Below are 20,639 nucleotides of genomic sequence, written 5' to 3'. Positions count from 1 at the left end.
ACCCTTGGGTGGGGATGGAAGCACACCTCTGGCCTGAAGCGAGCTGGGCCTCTTCCACCCCAGCTGCTTCAAGCTCATCCCAAAGAGCTGGCACCTGCTCAGCACACCCCGGAGCGCGCCGAGGGGGGCAAAACAAATGGTGTGAGTATTTCAGGGCAGCCCGAGGGCAAGGAGGAGAAGCTGCTGGGCTGTGCCCCCCCTCCTACACGTTGCAGCAGGGCGTCTCGGCACACGGTGAGCGCTTGGCTTGGCTGCTTCCTCCCATCACCGTGGAGGACTGATGTGCCCTACCGAAATCCAGCTCTTTCCCTGGGAAGCTGTGGCTGTTTCGGGGTAGAGAAGGGCCCTGAGCAGCAGCAGCACCGAGCCCCCTGAGGTCAGGAAGGTAAAACCACTGTAATTTCAGGTCAGCTTTCTAAGTCGGGAGGTGCCGGAGTGCGAGTTTGGGTGTTTAACACAATTTAACACAAAAATGGCATTACAGCATCTCACCTGCTGAGCAAACGGGCTCGGCCCTGCTACGGTTAACCCGCATTTAATGTAAAAACAGAGGGATTTCAGGCTGACAAAGTGTCCCTGCGGGAACTTGCTAGATTCTCAGGGCTTACCCTTCCTCCTGCGAAGCGCCATGTGACCGGTGAGTAAGTGCAGTGCTTCCTGTAGAAAGCACGGGCTTGCTTGCTGCTGCCTTGCAAAATCTAGCAACTCTTTCCTCCGGCACCGAGGCCGTGCGTTTCCTGCAGCATCTGCCCACCTCCTCCAGCGCTCGCGGACACGGCGGGCGTGGGGATGCCACGCGGGGCTGGGGTTTCTCTGCCAGGGGCTGGCTGCTGCGAGGGGGTGGGAAGCGCTCGCTGCGGCAGCTAATGCAATATTCAAGCCCTCTGTAGCAATGCCAGCAGGTGCTGCTCACTCAAAGGTCGGCTCACAGCCCTCTGTCCTTAGGGGTAAGGTATTTGGCGTGAGTTCCTGCGCGCTGACTCTCTGCTTCCCAGCTGTGGGAGCAGCTTGCCTCAGTCGGAGCTTCCCTCGCTGGGAAAATGTGCTTTTGCAAAGCAGAAGGTCAGCATGACCGGTGTGCTCAGTGAAAGCTCCCTGCCAGCAGCGAGCCGGAGGAGCAGGAGGGGCTGCTGGAGCTGGTGGATCTGGGAACGTGTGGTCTCTGCTGCTTGCTTGGATCCCAGCACGTGGGCAGCCTCCTCTCAGCCAGCCCAGCTAGAAGAGAGGGGAAAGTGCGGCTCTGTTTTGCCCCAGCACGTGAAGAGCAGCCAAGGGCTGTCTGCAAACACAAAATGCAGGCACCAGACCCACTTCTGCTTTATTTCTCTTGCGCTAGGATGGAAGAGGGTTTGGCTGTAACCCTTGGTTGATGCCGTGCCCCTCGTGCATGTACGAAGCTCAGGTTTCTGTCAGCAGGGGTATTTTGTTGATATCACAGGCCCTGCAAATGAGAGGCACGTTGGGGATTGGCAGTAACTCCCCTCAGCTTTGTGTCTCGAGGGGCTCTCTGCTGTCACAGGGAAGGCAGCGCAGAGCCGGGCTGCTCGGGGTGCCACTTACTCTGCTTCTTCTTTAGAGATTTGTTTCCCCGAGTATAAAACTTCTGCAATCAGAGACACCATGGGGTCACAGTTCAGGCTGGCAGCTGCAGTCACGAAACCATCCCTGAAAGAGAAAGCAGAAGGACGTGGATCTCCTCAGCGCAAATAACTCAGCGGGGCAGCATCCCCCTGCCACCCCGAGGCCAGATGTGTTTCAGGAGGCTCAGGGCAGGGTGGCCGGTGCCATGGGGTGCCCGAGGCCTTGCGGCTGATCTCCTGGGTGCTGCTGGGGCTGGGCACCGAGTCTGGGGGTAGAAGGAGAGGGGACGTGTCCCAGGCTCTCTGCCTGGCTGATGTCTCCATCCCAGTGCTGCCTTTTCCCATTTCGGTTACGGGGCAGCGTGGCTTGTGTCGGATCTCCCGTGGAAGGTGCTGGAAGCTCAGCCTCTTCTCCATGCCTGCCCTGCTTGTTTTGCTCTGAAATCTTCTCCCTGCTGGTTCGCAGGCTGGCAGCTGCCTGCAGCACGCAGCCACGGGAGGGTGACGTGCAGCCACGTCCCCACTGCGGGAGGCTCTGCAGGCCGTGAGGGAGAGGACAGCGCCATGTTTCCAGAGCACCGCCGTGTCGGGGCACAGGCTGGCTGGGGATTCACTCACCTGATGTAAAAAATCAGGAACTTCTGCTGCTCCAAGCTGCCCTTCACCACGGTGTCTGTGAATCCCTTCCCGCAGCCTGCAGGAGATCGCTGCAGCTGGTCAGGGAGCCCTGGGGCAGCCGCTGCCGCCCACCCCACCGCAGTGCCACCACCAGTGCAGGAAGGAGCACAGGAGCAGGCGTGGAGGCTCTGGTCAGGCAGAACCGACCCAGAGTCATGACCCCAAGACCCTGCATGACTTGGACAGGGAAAATCTTCCTCCTTCGTGACCTCCAAGCCACTGGAGACCAGCAAAACCCAAGAGCTCTGTGTAACCTGTTGGCACAGAGCTCAGACGGGATTCCTAACCCCACTACTCCAAAGCTTGAGCTGTTTCAGGTAAATTACAGCTGCCCCTTGCTGCAGCCTGGATAAGGGCTGTGTGTTTACAAGCTCTGGGCCCAGCCGGTGGATGAGCAGCTCCACTAGGTAGCATTTCAGCCCCTCACATCTCTCTGCCCCATCCTACCTGTGTAGTGGATGCTTTTCCCAAGCATTGTGGTCCAGAAGAAGGGGACAGTGTGCAACTCCTTCTGTTTCTTCAGCATGTTAAAGGCAGCAACGGAACCTGGGGTGGACCAGCAGAGTAAATATTTTTGTTTCTTGTAGGTGCCTTGAGAAGAAGCCTGCTCATCTCAGCACCACGTTCTGCTCTGGCTTCTTGGGGCCTCAATCATTCCTGCTAAGAGCTGATGTGCAGCTGCATTGTGTCTGGACTCACCGAAGAATGGGCCAGAAAGTGCCTGAAGTGGTATTTTTCTCCTCCTTCACCCCAGGACTGTCTTTGTGTAAGCCGTTTCTGAAGAGCCAGACTCCTGCTCTCTGATCAGCGTACCTGCAGCGCTGCCTAGCTAAGCTGGGCTTCTGTGTGGGCCACAGACCCTTTCTGCCCAGATTTAGCCTGGGTAGCTGGCAGGCAGTGCCCCTTACATCCTGTTATCTTGCTGTCCCTTCTGCCTCATTTCTTCTCAGAAAGAGCAGTCAGGCACTGGGACGGGTTGCCCAGGGAGGTGGTAGGGTCACCATCCCCGAGGTGTTCAAGGAGAGGTTGGAAGTGGTGCTTGGGGACATGGTTTAGTGGGTGACAGTGGTAGTAAGGGGATGGTTGGACCAGATGATCTTGAAGATCTTTTCCAACCTTACTGTTTCTCTGATTCTATTTCCTCGGTACCCGTTTCTGAGGGGAGCTGGAAAGCATGGTGCCGCACTGTCTCACCGTGGGCCTCGGCCACCTGTTGGTGATGGATGCTGGAACGCTCCCCGTTGAGCAGCGCTACAGGAAAGGAGACCACGTCCCCCGCAGCAAAGACGTTGGGGATGTTGGTTTGCATCCTCTAATGGGACAAAAAACAATTAGTGCGATGATGATGGCTAAGGGATTCAGTGCAGACCATGGATACTCAGGTGGCACTTACCAGATCCACCAGGATGGCACCGCTGCTGTCTCTGGTGATGGCGGTGCCCTTCAGAAATGCAGAGTTGGGAAATGCCCCTGCAGGGAGAGGAGCAAGGACAAATGCAGCAAAGGTCTGCAAAAGCAGGGAGGAAACTTGGCTGTGGCCCTACAGCGAGCACGTGCCTTTGGTGCCTGCTCAGACCAGAGCCGCTCATGGCAGTGACCAGCAGTTGGGCTGGTGCTGACCTAACCCAGCAACAATAAAACCAGCCCCCAAAACAAAGCACGCTCTGATAACACAGCAGTGACCTACGGAGCTCAACAAGCATGCCAAAGTCACACCGAGACCGTAAGTAGCTCCTTTCCTCCTGCTGAGTGATTACTCATGGGCTGCTGACTTTCTTCAGGTGACTGGGGCCAAAAGGAAGGTTTGGATGATGGCAGAGTGGGAAAGAGACTGCGGGGAATGGTGTCCTGGGGAGGGACTGGGATTTGCTGGCTGTTCTCCCCATTTCCAAACCTGCCTCCCTCTCCCAGCTGGGGTTGCTTACCTATTCCCAGCACCACCACGTCTGCAGGTAGTTTTTCTCCACTGGCAATAATGGCCTCTGTGACCTAGGAAAGGAGCCAAAATCATTAACAAAGAGTTAAAAACTGTCCTAATTCCCACAGCCTCCTTGCTGCCTCGTTCTGTGCTGTCTTTTCTTTTCCACGGGCTCAGATCACCTTGTCCAGCTAATGTGTGTTGCCAGGAATATAACAGAAAATCAAGTTGTTGCCCCTGATGGCATACTGGTACCCTTTGAGCCTAGAGTTGTGCTTAATGAAAAGAAACACGAGGGCCTAGACATGGGATGAGAAAGCCTAGACATAGGCACTGGGATACACCTCAGTTGAGGGGGGAGAGGCTAAAATTAGCAGTTCAGGGATCCCAACAGCATGGCTGACCTTTCCATCCTTCCCTTTCAGCTCACAGAGTTCTGTTTTCGTGTAAAACTTCACCCCTTTATTTTGCAGCATCTGAAAAGGAAAAGGAAGCTAGTTTGAGTATTCACTAGGAAATTCCAGGCTGGTAAAAGCAGCAGCATCCAGCCAAAACCCAGGCAGGCAGGCAGCTTAGCTGCTGCTCCAGGCAGCAGAGAGGTTTCATTTGCTTCCCCAGCTGGCACACGGCGTGCTGGAAGCCTGGCTTTGCTCTGCTCTCCCAGTCAGGACCAGTGCGTGAGGTGGGCCTGGCATGAGATGGGGCTTGGGGATGGAGATGAGCTGGGAAATGTGAGGTGTGTGTGAGAGGCTGGGGCCAGCCATGTGTGCACAGCTCCCTCAGTGAGCTGTCAGAAGGGCGGCTAGGCACGCAGGGCTGTGACTCAGAGCAAAGGCTAGATTTCCTAGCTTGTCGTGAATAACAAGGCTGTTTAGATAGCACGTTCTCCATCCTAGAAATCAGGATTTTCCTAACCTTCATGCAAACGCCTCCGACCTGAGGACCCAGCGTTTTCTGGAAAGGGAACTCATCTTTTTCCACCACTGAGACAGCAGCAGCCTTGTCTGAGAGGAAGGCAGCTGCCTCCATTCCTGCAAGTGAAGGGCATGTCCAAGGTAAGTCTGCTGCAAGCAGGAACCTGCACTCTCCTCCTTGGAAATCTTTTCCTCTTCCAGATGAAGAGAAAAAATCTGATGTATTGCCAATGTTTAACTGCTCTTCTCTGCATTTCTGGGCTGATGTATTTAACACCTCACCCTCCCCACCTCCCGTATTCTTTGTTCTCTTGCTCTATGGACCCAGATATTAGGAAATACAAAGCACAGCTGGTTCTGTACCAAATAGCTCATTTTCTGTGCCTTACCCCCTCACTTTCCCAATGCTTTGGGGAAGTCCTGCTCCTCTGAAGGACAGTGACCTTTTCACAGGGCACATCTCCCTCTGTATACACTTCCCAGACCTGGATAGCTCAGTTTCTGACTATCAGAGGTAAGGGTTGTTGTGTTGTGTAACTCACACACCCCCAGCTATAGGACTCTGGTGACAAGACAGGCAGTGAAGGGCTATCCCTTCCCGGAGGGCCCCAGGCAATCTGCACACACAGCAGCAGTGGGTTTCAAAACCCCCTCTTCCATGACCTGATTGTCACTCCAGCCTCTTACCTATGAATGAAGCTCCTACAACCACCACATTCCTCCCAGCTGCCAGCTCTAAGATCTTGCTAGAGTCTTCTGGGGTTTGGAGATGACATACATTCTGCAGGTCTGCACCTGGGACTTTGAGGAAGCTGGAGCTGAGAGAGAGAAAATCCATGTATGTCTCATGATCATAAATGAAGCTGGAAGGGTAAGGGGGGGAGCACACAAACTCATGCAGTCTCTTGGCCATCTGATCCCTTCTTGTCCTATGTCATCTCATACCCCCTCCCTTCCACATGTCTCTAGAAGAGCTCCAAGCTCCCAGCATTGACACATCTTGTTCTGGCAAAAATTTTGCATGCAGCAAATATACTCACTGGCTGCCTGTTGCAATGAGCAGCTGATTGTACTTCTGAGAGGATCCATCCTTGAAGTGGACCTTCTGCTTCTGGAAATCCACTGACACTGCCTGCAGAACAAAGGAGGTAAAGATCAGGAAGGCACCTCTGGTCCACTGTTGTCCCGACACATCGGTCCCTTCTACCTGCCTGTCCTATTTCTAGACACCCAGGTAATGCTGGGGAGTTTTTTAGTTCCCATAGGTGCTAGGCTTCAGGAGCACCTTATCTTCTGTGACAGCATTCCAGCATGCACACAGTCCCTGGCACTGGCCTTGAAGCACTGTCCCAGAAGATAACGTGTACCTAAGCAGAGCCCCACATTCTGGAAATGTAGCACTATGCCTGGAAGTGTGGGCTTCCCCTCCCCATGGCAGGAACAGAGCCACCCACAAGATTGATCTCAGCTGCTCTTGCACCTCTTTCTCTGTCCAGAGCTCTATGTCGCGAGCACTGAGGAATTCAGGTTTTCTCAGGTAGAGGTCCTCAGCTTTCATGGTCATTTCCTGGAAACAAAGCAGAAATATGACACAAAGCACTTCTTACAGCCAGCAGTACTCTTGCAGTGTTTACTAGGAACAAAGTTTGCAAAAGAGGCAAATTCTGCACTAGTAAATCACAGCTGCTAGTATTGCCCCATCCCTCTCATTTTCCTGTACCCCCTCAAAAAATATCCACTCATCTTCTAGTGCGAAGAACTCAGCCAAAGGGGATAAAACCACTAGTCTGTGGTAGGCTCTGATCAAAGAGTTTCTGGGAGAAAAAAGTGAAACATTAGCTGGAAATTATAGCCCTTTTCCTTGCCTCACAGCACTCCTGCTGCCCTGCTAGAATGGATCATTTGATCGTTCAGCCTGGTGATGAGTGTGGGCCATGCCCCTAATTCACATATAGTACCCGGGCATGGTCTTGCTCTTCTCACAGACAAACCTTGATCAGTCTGGACTTGTCATATGGAGCATGTTTCTCCTTGGTGGCCATGATTATCCTGCCAGTAAAGCCCTCTTGGCGAAGTGTCTCAGCACAGACCAGGGCAGCCACACCTACAAGAGAAGCTCATCTCAGCCCTATTACACATCACTATGGAGCAAGAGGAAGAAGGCAGCTCCTCCCCAGAGACAAGACTGGCAGCTCATGGTATATGTGGGGAGGGCATGGTACAAACCACTTCACTTACCTCCCCCAAGGAGCAGCACTGTGGTCCGGTTGAGAGGACACCGTTTGCTTGTGTCCTTCACCCTCACGCTGCTTTCAAGATCCTAGAATAAAGTGAGAAATAATGAAATTGTACCTAGCTCAAGGTGCTGATTGTGCTTAGTGGCAGCAGGTAAGGTCAGTACCTTCTTTTTTGCTGTAACAAACACCTTTCCTTTTTCCACTGTTACCTGAAGGGATTAAAAAAAAAAAAAAAAAAAAAAAAAAAAGGAGAGTATTTAAGCACTGCACTCGTGGGTTTGCTGCACCATGCTTTCTGGCCCCATGGTGACTTAAGGGCTTGGGCAGGGGTCTGTCCTAGGGCTGCTGTTAATGGGGATCCTGCTAACAGTGGGCTGTCCAGCAGTCTGGGGCCTGGATGAGAAAGGGTCTAGGAGGCAAAGTTGGGGACCTGTAGGACAAATCTGGATAATGGAGTCCAGCTCTAAGGAGGGAGGATCAATGTCAACAGGAGTTCATGGACTTGCTCCGTTGAGCTGAATGTTGGAGGACAACCATATCTGACACACCAAGAGTGACCCATAGGGATCCTGAATGCCAAGTGAGCACCTGTTGATGCTGGGGAGCTCATGAGCTTTTCTCTTCTAACCAGGGGCACTCAGGAAGAGGTGTAGATCATTTTTTTCCTTTCCAAAAACAAGCTGTGCTGGCTGTGAAGGATACCGGGATGTATGGCATCACTTTGATTGAAAGGAGCTTTAGGACAGAGAGTTACATGATCCCAGGAAATCATCCTATGTGTAGCTCTGTGTGACGGGGACCACGGAGCCATGGTCAGTGTCAGGAACTTGTGGGTAGCACAGAGGACATAGACCAAGCTGGGAGGATGACACGTCACCTTAAAGCAGGGAAGACAGTCCAGAGAAGGGTATTCCTCAATATCTCCTGTTTTGATGTTAAAGCAGGCTCCATGCCAGGGGCAGCGCAGCCTGTGCCCCCTCAAGACCCCTGCAATAGAAAAGCCCCCACAACTGTCTGGTGACAGCCAGCCTCCGCGGCATGGCTTCTCCCCACCACCCAGCACAAGCGTTACCTTTGCTGAGTGGGGCACCGTAGTGTGGGCACCTACTGCCCAGGGCGCTGAACTCCTTCTTGTTCCTCACCAGCAGCACCGGGTGGCCAGCCACCATCACCTCACAGAGCCTGCAGGAGAGGCAGAGAGGCGGGTGCTGTGGCAAGGAGCCAGGGCTCAGCCCCTGATGGCCATCGTGGCGCTCCCTCAACCACCAACATGGCGGCCACCAACATGGCTGCCTCCAGCATGGCAGCCATTGTGGTGGCAATGCCAGCCCTGCGGCCTGCATGGCTCATGGCGGCAGGCTGGGCTTCAGCTTCCCCCCAGGGTACTCACTCTCCATCCCCGATGTCGGCTTCATTGCAGACCTCGGCGGTGACGGTGTCATCGCCATCCGTGCCGGTGGCCATGGGTGAGTGGCGGAAGGGGTTGGCGTCTGTCCTTGCTGTCTCCCCTGAAGGCAAGAGCATCGAGGCACATTTGTGCCATCACAGCAAAATCCCACAACAAAAAGTAGGGCTACTGCTGCTTGAGGGGTCCCACACTCATGGTGCAGCAGAAAAAAAAAAAAAAAAAAAAAGAGCCATGACTGGCAGAAAACACGCATTTCCCCATTTTTTATTTATTTCATCTCCAAACCCAAAGCCCATTCCTTTGATATTTTTTTCACTGACTTAACCCAATTCTCATTTTCAGATGACAGCCTGCATCCCATTAAACTGAGCTCAAGCACAGGGCAAGCAAGCTAGCAAGCATGATTCACAATAGTTGTGTCATAAACAAATAAAATTATTGAAAATCATTTGCGATAGTTGAGTCAGGGCAAGATGCTGCTGATGCAGCCTGCAGATGCTCTGGCCTGGGGTCTGCAGAGTTGCCTCAGTACCTCTGAAACCTCTTCAGTGCTGGTGCTGAGATAGTATTTGCACTAATTGTAGAAAAAAAATAAAAATAAGAAGGCAACAATCCCTGTCCAAAGTGTCTCCCAGTCTAAAAAGGAGCTGAAAAACTTGGTTCTTAGTGCTGCCCCTGCTTTAACAGTCAAGAAGTTTGCCCCTGCTTTAGCTTAGAAGAAAGTCTGCTGCATGTTTAGAGTTTTTTCTCTCCATTTTGGAGGAAAAAAATAGAGGAAAAAATGGAGACGGAGGGGAAATGTGGGGCACATTTCAAGTAGCAGGCACGCAATATATGGCAGCAATTTCACCGCCAACACCAAGACATTGGGAAATTTCCACATTACCACCCCGACCCCAAGGAAAGGCTTCAACGGATACTCACACGGTGCTGCTGCAGGGACTCAATGTTTGCCCCTGTCGAAAGCTGCCACCACCGTCTGTGAGTCCCTTCCCCGTCTGTAAGTCTCTCCCCAAACCCAGCTGCCCCCAGCCCACGCTGGGCGATGCTCTCCCAGCCTTGCACAACGTTCCCAGTTGGCCGGCGGCAGCAGGGACACAGCTTATCTGATTTCTGCAATCGCTCCATGCTTCATTAACGTTGTTTGTTTTCTTTTTTTATTTATTATTTATTTTTTAATTCAGATTTAGAAACTGCTTGCAAAAGAATTAAGGGCACTTATGAATTATAGGGAAGGTGTGGTTTGGAAGCTAGGTGCGTCATGTGAGATGCAGTTCAGAAACAGAAACTGAGTCAATGCAGATACCTCTGCTCTTTCTTGATGGGAAGTGCTCTAGCTCAGCACATGGTATTTTTGCCACACTTTGGATACTACTACTTATACATTTCTACAACCTTTAAAATTAATTAAACAGTGTTTGTTTGTTTGAAGGCAGGTCCTTTCTATCTCCCATTGATTTTAAGGGAACACAAAGTGTTCAACATCTCTGCAAATGTCCCATGTTCCTGCTCTGTTCCTGCATGAGTACATTTCAGTCTGTGGACGTCCAGGCACCCAGTCCCACCGCTGCCGTGTCCGTGTGGATTGCACAGGGTGGCATGCTGCTGACTGTGCTATTTTTGCAGGAGGGTGGGAGTTGCAAAAAATGGGAGTGACGCCTACACTATTTGTGTCTACTCCAGTTCTTATCTCTATTTCACAGTCAAGATGTTTCAAAACCTTTAAATACGTCTCAAAATTTAGAGTGGGGACAAGTCCCTAGCAGCATGTTGCCATCATTCCTCTTGCGGAAGCAGAGCGCTGGGGAGCAGCTTTCTGCCGTGCAGCATGCTCTGAAATCCAGCATCAGAGGGGAATTAAAACTCTTTCCCAATCCCCATTGTGGGCATGGCAGAAAGAAGAGGACACGGACATGGATGCTCAGTAAGTGTACGCTCGCTGCCTGCAGTGGCTCACTTTGTTGGACCCATGGAGCTGTACGCGAGCTGTAAGCACTCGTTTCAGCCCTGGGACGCTGTGATGCCAGCAGTGCTCTTAGCCCACGGGTGGTGTACGCCCACAGTGGGCGCAGGTGCAGAGTATTTTCTTACAGTGCTAACAAGCAGCTTTGGGTTTTGCCTTGCTGGCCCGGCGCCTGAGTGTGAAGCAATTTGGCTACTGCACGTCCCTGTTTAAACTCTCTGTAATTATTCCCTAGGAGCGCATTCCCACGTGGAGAAGCAGCAGCCCTTGTGGAGGCATTCTCTGACTCAGCAGAAATTGCTGGAAAGCGTTTGCTCGGGGATGAAAGCTGCAGTGCACCAGCAAAGTGGAAGGTACAAAGGCAAGCAGTGGTGCGAGGCTTTGGTGGGAGCTAGGTAGGAACCGCTGCTGTGCTTTGGGTGGCTGAGTCCGATCCAGTTGTGGGATGCAGCCCAGCATCCCGGGAAGGACTTTTGCAAAACAAAATCCCCACTGATGCCCGTCTGATGAGCAAAGGTGATGGTAAAGGGATCCCACCCTGTTCTGAAAGTTAGGAAGGGCTTTGAGTGTAAGGAGGAGGTTTGGGTTTGCTGCGGGATGCTGCATGATGCTCTGACAGCTCACACCTAGGAACATGCAACAGGCCCTTGAGGGGTTCAGGGAATGGGATGCTAGCAGAGGCAGGTTTTCAGCAAGATGCTCTGTAAGCATCTTTTGGTCCTTTGCTAGGTAATGCAGAGCTGGATGCTCAGCATGGTGAAGACCTTTGCTTGTAAAAAGCAGCAGGATCGGAGGTAGAAATGAAGAGAGACAGAAATGATGCAGTGCCCTGAAACGTGAGCAGAGCTCAGGTGGTCATCAACGGTCCTAGGACAACCCCAGCAAGCTGTCCTTGCTCTTTATTAGATATCCTCACTTTTATTATGTCTATCCAGTGTTGCCAGCAGTCTGCAATATTCAAGCCCAGGTAAAAATGTAATGGGGGGGGGGGGGGGGGGACACACTCTGCTTTCAAGCCCCTACCACCCTCAGCCAGTGCAGCACGTTCTGTCCTGCTGTAATGCAGCTGTGGCTGTGCAGATGTGTCCTTGCCCCCAGCTTGCTCAGGTTGTTCCCTCCCTGCCTTGGCAGAGCTGTAGATTTTAGCAGTGCATTGCACAGAGCCCAGCGTCGCTGAAGAATGCTCAGGCGCAGGAAGAGGAAGCGAAGTGAAGAAAGCAGCAGAGCTAAGATGATTAATGGGACACCGCTCTCAGAACAGCTTGGTTTGTGATATTAATAATGAGAGAATTCAGGAGGGAACCTACCCTGTGCCCAGCTGCGGAGCCAGCAGCAGCAGGAGCTGTGAAGCTCCAGTACTTCTATTTGTAATGCAGGAGCAATCATGTGGGCTCAGCAACAAGCAGAGCTACACAGAGGGGTGTAGGGCTCTGAGATGTACTTCCACCTTTCAAGGCTCATTCTGAACCTGTCTGAATTGCAGAAAGCACGGGGTCATAAATACCTCATAATGTAGCCAGCAAGCACATCAATACCTGTCAGAAATGACTTAAGCTTCAGCATGGTAAACTAGATAGAAAAAAGCATGTTTATCCCACAGGGGAAGGAGACATGGAAAATGAAATATTTAGAGGGCATCAATTTGCTTACAGAGTATATAAACGCTGGTTATAGAGTATATATCTGCTGTTTCATGTATTCTTTCTGAGCGTTCATGTCAGGCCGTGGCGAGGAATGGGATATAGGCTGGGCGGCAGGCACCTGGCCCCACGTCTTGCTGTTCCACCATCAGGAAAGAAGGAAGCTGAGCTTCCAGGAGATGCCAAAGTTGTTCAAGGGATGGTGTCAGAAAGGATCGGTGACAGCAGGATGCACGCGGGGCTGCTCAGAGCCTGGGGAGGGCAGGGAGAGCTTTCCCCTCTCAGACTTGAGCAGGGAGCATGGATGGGTTGTGGTGCAAAGCCAGGTGAGCTCCCTGCCATGCAACACCAAGTCCTGAGTTTGGTGGTTAACCAGGAAGGTGTTCCTAGCCGGAAGGGGCAGATGCTGGAGTTTGCATTGATTTCAGCACTCTCCACAGCTACCTCTGCAGCTCCTGGGCGTGCTTTGCCACGTGCGGCATGTTTCTCACAGTAGGTCCTTTCATAAGCACGGAGTTCACAGACTTTCTGAATAAAAACCCGGATATATAGAGTAGAGCTTCTCTGGATCGTCTGACTTCCTATGGCCTAGCAGAGCCATGATGCGCTTTAGAGGGGGATGAAGAAGGCAACAGATTTAATTTGGAAGTCAAGCTGCTTGATTGGTTTGAGATCTCGGACTCCCCAAGCTATGTGAGGTGTGAGCATGGCATTAGATGAGCAGATGGGCTTTCCGCCTCCCTGGCTGGAGAAAGGTGGGTGAAGGGAGCGAGGCTTCCCAAAAGCAGGAGCAGGACCTTAGCCAGAAGGATTTTCCATGTCACAAGCTCCCACATCTGCTGGCTGCAGCGATGGAGCAGTTTGGGATGGAGCAGTTCTGCAGTTTGGGAGCAGAACGATGCTGGGTAAGGGGTGGTGAAGCTGCCAAAGCTCCTTGTGGGGTGACCTGCAAGCACCTGCACCCCCATCCAGGACCAGCATCTGGGAGAGGACACGGTTTATCTGGCAGAGTTCATGTTGGCCATTATCAGCAAACTGCCGGGGCTGTTTTGGGGAAAATGGTTTTATCTGTCCCAGATGTGCCGCAGGGAAACGCTGAATTGTGAGAGGGAGAAAAAAGTTATTCAGGCTATTAAAAACACTGCTGCACCTTTGCTTTACACCTCGGCTGTTGTGAAGTCCCTGCTAGGGGATGAGCTGCGTCCCCACAGCGTTATGGGATGGCACGTTATGGGATGATGGAGTTATGGGCTAGGCACGTCCTCGCTGACACCCAGAGGGAGCCTCTGCCCTGCTGGGAGCACCCACCGGGCTGCATCCCTGCACCCAACGCCGCCTTTCGGGAGCTGCTGGAAAACTTCTCGAAAACGGGGTGAAAAAGGCAATATCTCCAAATAAGGTGTGGCTGCAGAGGCCCTTTCCGAGCGTGTCGCCCTGCCCGGCTCTTCAGCGAGCGTGCGGGGACCTCTTGTGGCAGCGGTGCCGGAGCGCTCCCCTCCTGCCCTGGGACGAGCCTGGCCCTGCAGCCTGGGCACGGAGGGGATTTGGGGCTGGTGTCAGGGGACCTGTCTGTCACCCCTCCATCCCTAAAACCCCTAAAACCGTCCCTCCATCCCTAAATCCGTCCCCTGGTTAGCGCCATCACTGCACGGGGTGGAAGGAAAAGCAGAAAAAGCCCAAAAGCGGGATTGTAGGAGAGCATGCCCAATGGCAAGTCCTGGAATAGTTGCGTAAAATCTGGGCCAAAAGTAACCGAAAGACAGAAAGTGTGCAGCTGCTGGTGGTGCTCTAAGCCGACGAAGCAGAGGCTCAATTAATCATGGCTTAAATTCCTCCCCTGTAGAAGTGGCCGGTGAAAGCTCTCCAGTGCCCAGAAACATTTTAACTATTCCTGTCTCCACGGAAAGGGACAGTCAAGATTTCTGCGGCTAAGACACCACAGATGATTTTCATCAGGAGTTGTCTCTCTGCCATTTTACAGCACAATTAGGCACTAAACGATTTTCCTGCCCGGTGCCCTGGGCAGCCCAACACATCTCCGGCTCTGGCTGGGTGCAGGCTGAGCACCCTTCCCTCTGCATCTCTTACACGAAGCAGGATCATCTCCATTTGGCCCTCGGTAACTGATTAGCCCGTGTGATCCCTCCAGTCCTAATAAACGGGGTTATTTATAATCCCCCCAGCAGTCAGGGCTGTGGATTACTTCAGGCGACGTCTCCCCAGCACTTAATGGCTATGAAATGACATTGCTTTTCCTGGCTTTTAGGCAAATTTCTGCAGCATGAGCGGCTGCTTTGCTATCAGCGAGGACCATCTCACCCCTCTCTTTCGGCTCTGATTTAATCTCTCCCCTCTGCAATGTCTCTCCCATCAGCGTATCGCTTGTCGCTGTTTCAGCGTGCATTACCCCAGAGAGGGCAGTGACTGAGAGCTCAGGCTCCGCATGTTCCTGCTCAAGCAAAGAGAGAGAAGACGATTTCATCCCAAATTAATACCTCAAAGAGGAGGCAGCCCCTGACATTAATCGGTGTGTACACGGTGACTCATCCCGTCTGCAGGAGCGACGCGAGGTCTGGGCAGCATCCACGCTTCTGCTGGAGACATCAAAGAGCAACACGGGAGCGATCAAGTGATGTGCAAGCAGGAGAAGCAGCACCGTGGTAGGATGGAACTGAAGAAATTGGGGAAACAGAACCCTGAGTTCCCCCAGGTCCCCAGAGCTGGGGTGTCCAGACACCGGGGAGCTGCTCTCGGGAGCAGACACGGGACAGGGGGGTGGAGGACAAAAGCATGGTGGGATCAGCGTGGTTTTGGACCTCCCTGCTCACTTAACCCGCAGTCAGATCTGTTGGTGTGTGCTTGCAGAGATCCTGTGGGTCCGTACCCAGGGTGAGGGCTGTGTCCCCAGCACAGCCCAATGGTGCAAGAGCCTCACCGGCTGCAGGCACCGGGGACGTTTTGGAGCAAAACACCCTGACCACAGCACCACACAGGAGGGGTGTTCAGCCACCCAGTGCCACTGAGCTGGAGAAGAGCCCTCGGGGGGGACATGGAAGGTGTCCCCATGGTGTCAGGATGCCGTGTCGGGACACCCTGCCCCTCATTTCACAGCCATGCCTGCAGCCGTTTCCGACGCACGGATGCCACAGGCAGCTGACACACACCCCAGGGGCCTCCTTTCTCATTCCTCCCTCTTCCTGAGTCATGTGCTGCGAGGAAGGACAGCCCCTGCGTGTCCGTGTGCGTGGAAGTGGAAACCCACAGCAGCACGGGAGGGGGGGGTTCCCGCAGCCCCCCAGCACCCTCGGGGTCGCTGCTGGCTGTATCTCCCCCCTTTTTCCCTTCCCACCCGGACAATCGCGATGCCCAGGGCTGGCCCCAAGACAACGGGGCCACGGGGCGAGGCGGTGCCCGGTGCTGCCGGGGCGGTGCCGGTGCCCGGGGCGGTGCCGGTTGGGGCGAGGCGGAGCGCTCGTGGAGCTCCCGTGGGTGCCCCATGGGGAGCTGAGGGTTGCCCATGGCTGTCGGTGCGGGGTTGCTGCTGATGGCCGGTTCTTTCGCCGCTTTCCGCTTGTTGAACCGGGGCTTGGAGCGCTTGGTGCCGCCGCCTCCTTCGGCTCGGCGCAACCGCTGGAAGTGGCGAAACATCTGGACGTCGTTGGCACACAGCGTGCTCAGCGGCGGCGGGGCGCTGCTGGGGTGAGCGGCACTGGGGCACCCAGGGGGGTGGGGGGGCACCCAGGGGTTTGGGGGGACACGGGACAACCGGGATGTCCGGGGACCCCGATGGGAACTTGGGGCTGAAGTGCAGGGGGGGGAAGCACCGAGGGGGTTTGGGTATGTGGAAGGGGGGATTGGGGTGTTAGGGGATGCTGGGGGGGTTGGGGAGGGGGTGGATGGGGTGCTGGGGGGGGGGGGTTAGGGGAGTGGAGCATGTGGGGTGCTGAGGGATGGAGGGAGTGAGGGGTACAAGGGGATGTTGGGGTCACAGGGGACAGGGAGGTTCTGGGGAGGGGGGGAGCGGAGGACAGCGTGGCCACGGGGGGGGTGGGGGGCGGACAAGGGGGACAGGAGGGTGCCGGGGGGGTGAGCAGCACCAGGTGGGCACCGAGGGTGCTGGAAGGGAAGCAGGGGGGCAGAGGCACTGCCCAGCACTCGCAGCCCCTCTCCCCGCAGGTTCTACCTCTACCCCGGGCTGCACGAGGACCTGGTGGGCACGCACCCGCCGGGGGCACACAGCCTGGTGGCCGTGTCTGTAGGTGAGGCTGGGGGAAGTGAGCTGCCCCCTGCTTTGTCCCCGGGGGTCTCCAGGGGCCCGTCGGTGCCTGATGGTGCCACGTCCTGGGCAGCGACGTCTCAGGCACCCCAGACAATCGTCTTATTCTTGGCAAAGACAGTGGCTCCTTTCTGTCCCACGGCACCCGCAGCCGGGAGGTACTGGGCGCCAGGCTCCCCGCCACCGTCCTCGTTGGACAGCCAGGGTTTGGAGAATCCTAAAAGTTCCCAAATATGTGGTCAGCACAGATCCCCCTAAAGCTTTATGCTAAACTTGCTAGCACAGAGGCCAGCAGTTCTGAATCCTGTGGCTGTGTGTAGCCTGTCCCCCTCCTTGTCACCTTGTTGATCTGTCTCCAGCTATGTGGGCAGTGCTCACAGGCTTCCTGGCATTGCCACAGCTCAGCAAGGAGATTTAACAGTCTAAAACACCAACGTGGGGTTGGTTTGGTGGCAGCAAATCCTGTCGCTGCTAGAGGCTGCCAGGATGTGGGGTGGGATCCGATCCTGGGGTGGAAACAGGGGTGAGGGGCCGAGTGCTGCCCTCGTGGCCAGTCAGGTACTGAGCACGCTGGGGGGTCCCCGCAGATCAGCCCTTCATGCCCCCCCTTATTCCTTGCTTACAGCCTCTCTGTCCCCAGGGTATTTCCTGGAAGACTTCGTGGACATGCTGTGCAATCAGAAACTTCACCAGTCCTGGGAGCTGCTCTTCCATCACTCGGTGGTGAGTCCGCCGGCTGCTCCCCGGGGCGCAGCGCTGGATGGCAGCGGGTCTGACGAGTGCCCCGCTCATCACGAGGGAGGTGGCGAGGTGGGGACAGACCCTGGCGCTTGTGGGACCTGAGTGGTCCGAGCCACGGCCTTTCCTTTGGTGTTCTGGGGGGGGCTGATCCATGCCCCTGGCACAGACAGGCATGAACCACATGTCTCCATTGGCAGCAGCGAGCATCTCAGCTCCTGCCGGCTCTCGGCCACCTGAGCAGCCACAGGAAGGGCTGCACACCCCAAACATCTCCTCCTTCCACCTCCTGCTCCTGGGCACTCCCCGGGATGCTCTCATTCGGGTCAAAGCTGTGGCCATGGGGCTGGGGTGGCTGCGGGCAGCCGTGATGCCCTCATATCAATGCTCTCTGCCTCCCCCTGCCCCTCTCTGCACCTAGGATGGGTTTCTCCTGACTTGCCTCTGCTGTCTGGGTGCCCGAGCACTGCACATGCTGCAGGGCAGGGGGATGGCACCGTGCAGCTGAGCAGCTGAGCCTATTTTCCAGCAGGCTGCAGGGGAGGCACGGGGCATAGGGGACAGGAGGGGTGGCAGTGGGACCATGCTGGGGAAAGCAATTTTCAGCCGTGCAGCTCTGCTGGCTACTGTTCACGAGTCAAAAGGTCATCTGCACAATAGAGCTAATTCAGGCCAAGACAGTGATTTAGCAAGCAGATAATCTTATTAGAGAGCCAATACAAATAACAGCATTAAGGGTATAAACTGCAGAAAGGTCTGAGCATGGTAGGGCACGGACAGGCAGAGCCTGTCATGGCAGGGAGGGTGCAGGGCAGGATTGTACCCACTCAGCCCCCACAGCCCCTTTGGGGCATCCCAGAGCTCCCTGAGAGGTGGCCACGGGGCTTTCGTGTACCAAAGCCACTTAATTCCTGCAGTGTGCCTGTCCTGGGGAGAATCCCTGAGCCAGCAGCAGCCGTAGCCCTGGGCTAGGCTTCTCCCTCCCTGCCAATGTTGTTCGCTGTGTACAGAACGACCTGCTAGGTCACCACCAGCTGCGCTCCCCAGGCCACAAAAGCACGGTTAGGTCTGCCTGTTCAGTTTCCTCTTTCATCCTGGGGTTTATAGAAGTGTTTCCCTCTTCTTTTTCTGGGAAAAAAAAAAAAATACAAACAACACACACTCAGGTTTCATGCGGTGATGGAGAGACCTTATCTCGTGCCTGAGGCTGCAACGCTGCAGAGATGAGTGGAGTGATGGCCAGTGGTTTGGCTCTGCCGTGACAACTGTTTCCAGCTCTGCTTCACGCTGTGCCCAAGCATGAAGGGCTCTGGCTTGCAGCAACTGAGAGCAAGCAGCACCCGGGCTCAGCCTCTCTTCTTTTTCCTCCCAGGTGATTGTCTGCTTTGGTATCGCGGTGCTGCTGCATCAATACATGGGCTTTGCCTTCGTGGCCTTACTGGTGGAGATCAACTCCATCTTCCTCCACCTGCGGCAGATCCTGCTCATGGCCAACCTGGTGCACACCACCTGCTACCGCCTCAACAGCATCATCAACCTGGGCACCTACGTGGTGTTTCGCATCACCACGCTGGCCTGGATGACGCGCTGGCTGCTCCTCAACCGGCAGCTCGTGCCCTTGGCAACGTACACTGTGGGCATGGTGGGTATGGCAATCATGATGCCCATGAACATCATCCTCTTCTACCGCCTGCTGCGTAGTGACTTCTTCAAGTCCAGCCGGGATGTGCGGCAGGAGAAGGAGAAATAGCTCCCTTCCCCGTGGGCCCCGGGGGATGAGCAACCGTGAGCCCGTGGATGAGGACAGCAGAGAGCTGTGGAGAGTGAGCACGGCTATTTCAGTGTCTTGCTTGGAGGGGCTGCACTGACAGAGCTTCTGGGCTTGTGGCTGCGGATCCTGAGCAGAGAACGTGCTCACGGGCCAGGCACTGGGGCACTTGGGATGATGTGGTCGGATGACCCGGAGCTGCTCAGAGAAGCCCCAAGGGCTCTCACAGCTCTACAAAGCACTGCTGAGATGAGAAGGGAGCAGGGAGCATCATTTCCCCACTGCTCTTCTGGACATCCAAACACCACCGTGTGTTTCCAGCCCCTTCGGAGCTGCACCCTGCAGCATCCCAATGCCCTGGGGACACTGCACTCAGCCCTGTGCTGTCTCTGGCACTTCCCATGGGAGCACCAGGCAAGAGAGGCTCCAAGGCTTCACCCTCAAGGCCAGGGCCAGTAAAAGCCAAATCCTGCACTCATGAGTCTTCCCCAAGGAGATTGTCCCAGGTGGGTAATGGAGGGAGAGGCTTAGGCTGTCCGTGTCAGATGCTGCCTTGCTGCAGGTTCTGGGGTGGGAGAAGTGGAGCAGCAGAACTGAGCAGCAGAACTTCTCCTGAGAACTGGAACTTTTCCAGTGTTGTTTTGTTCCCAGACCTTTTAATTCCCCATAAATGTGTGTGGGAGAGCACGAGTTGTGTGCCAGGATGCTATGTGACGGTCACTTCGCACATAATGAGGCGTTTTCAGATGGGCCAGATTTGGCATCTATTAGGAATGAAAAGTCCTGCTGCAGAGCACAGTGTAATGGTCTTTACCCAACAGCACGAGCTCTTATTAACACAAGTTTTTAATAAATAGCTGCCACAGCTCAAGGGAAAGAGGCTTAGCGAGGAAAAGGGACTCTGCATTCCAGCCTGCTCCAGGGGTGTCACTGCTCAGCACTGGCTTCCTATCCTGTATCTCCTTGCTTCAGAGTAAAAATATATTCTACACTGGCCCAGACTACCTCTCCAGGGATTTTTGCTCCCTCTCCTTTCTATGGAGGAGGATTATGGTTTCTCCTGTTCCTGCAAAAGCTCTCTGAGGCGAGGGAAGGGTGTGCTTTCTGCAGGCTGGCACCTGGGAAAGGGTTGCAGGCATTTACAACCTGCGGGGTGAGGAAAGTGCCTGCTGTGAAATAGGGCAGGCGGCGGGGCACTCGCACGCAGGGCATGGATTTCACGGCTTTGCTGCTCTCGTTCCTGATGCTGGTTGCAGCAATGCAAGAAGGAGCCTTGCAATTTGCTCTGCATGTACCTCAAGCTTTCCTGGAAAAAGGAATTAGAAGTTTTAACACGCACTCACACTTTTCCTTTTCTCCCACTTATTCCCACACACTGAACTGTTCCCAACAGCCCAGCACGACGCAGAAGAGCAGGATTACCCCAGTCAGGGTTATGTGTATTTGTTTTCAGAAATGCAGTGGATTTGTTGTGCTGTATGCGTGGCAAATAACCTTTTACCTCAAAATATTAAGGTAG

General features: G+C 54.4%; 3 protein-coding genes across 6 annotated transcripts in view; 2 read left to right on the top strand and 1 right to left on the bottom strand.

Annotated features, from left to right (window-relative positions):
* Positions 1-1,342: 1,342 nt before the first annotated feature.
* On the bottom strand, positions 1,343-8,971 carry LOC118176149 (apoptosis-inducing factor 3-like). The gene is made up of 18 exons (XM_035342899.1): positions 8,718-8,971; positions 8,400-8,509; positions 8,205-8,314; positions 7,492-7,536; positions 7,329-7,410; positions 7,082-7,194; positions 6,571-6,657; positions 6,131-6,222; positions 5,778-5,908; positions 5,092-5,207; positions 4,581-4,652; positions 4,184-4,247; positions 3,652-3,728; positions 3,453-3,570; positions 2,706-2,804; positions 2,199-2,274; positions 1,561-1,665; positions 1,343-1,441 (listed from the first exon to the last, which is right to left on the bottom strand). The coding sequence occupies exons 1-18, from the start codon at positions 8,849-8,851 to the stop codon at positions 1,399-1,401; spliced, it is 1,674 nt and encodes a 557-aa protein (XP_035198790.1). The 5' UTR covers positions 8,852-8,971; the 3' UTR covers positions 1,343-1,398.
* Positions 8,972-10,323: 1,352 nt separating this feature from the next.
* TLCD2 (TLC domain containing 2) lies at positions 10,324-20,628 on the top strand. 4 transcript variants are annotated; one of them, XM_035342894.1, is made up of 6 exons: positions 10,324-10,659; positions 10,934-11,051; positions 14,713-16,037; positions 16,515-16,597; positions 17,255-17,337; positions 18,725-20,628. In XM_035342894.1, the coding sequence occupies exons 3-6, from the start codon at positions 15,856-15,858 to the stop codon at positions 19,100-19,102; spliced, it is 726 nt and encodes a 241-aa protein (XP_035198785.1). In that variant the 5' UTR covers positions 10,324-10,659; positions 10,934-11,051; positions 14,713-15,855; the 3' UTR covers positions 19,103-20,628. The 4 variants fall into 4 exon arrangements, with proteins under 4 accessions (XP_035198785.1, XP_035198783.1, XP_035198784.1 ...); XM_035342892.1 differs by having other exon boundaries at positions 10,934-11,093; positions 14,736-16,037; XM_035342893.1 differs by having other exon boundaries at positions 10,934-11,093.
* SCARF1 (scavenger receptor class F member 1) overlaps positions 17,915-20,639 on the top strand; it is a 35,391-nt gene continuing 32,666 nt past the window's right edge. The window contains exon 1 of the mRNA XM_035342867.1: positions 17,915-17,921. The gene's annotated coding sequence lies outside the window, so the exon portion shown is untranslated. The remainder of the gene's footprint in view (positions 17,922-20,639) is intronic.

The sequence above is a fragment of the Oxyura jamaicensis genome, chromosome 19 (genome assembly GCF_011077185.1).
Source record: "Oxyura jamaicensis isolate SHBP4307 breed ruddy duck chromosome 19, BPBGC_Ojam_1.0, whole genome shotgun sequence".
NCBI lineage: Eukaryota > Metazoa > Chordata > Aves > Anseriformes > Anatidae > Oxyura > Oxyura jamaicensis.
Note: the sequence above shows the minus strand (reverse complement) of the source record. Positions and strands in the feature narration are given on the sequence as shown.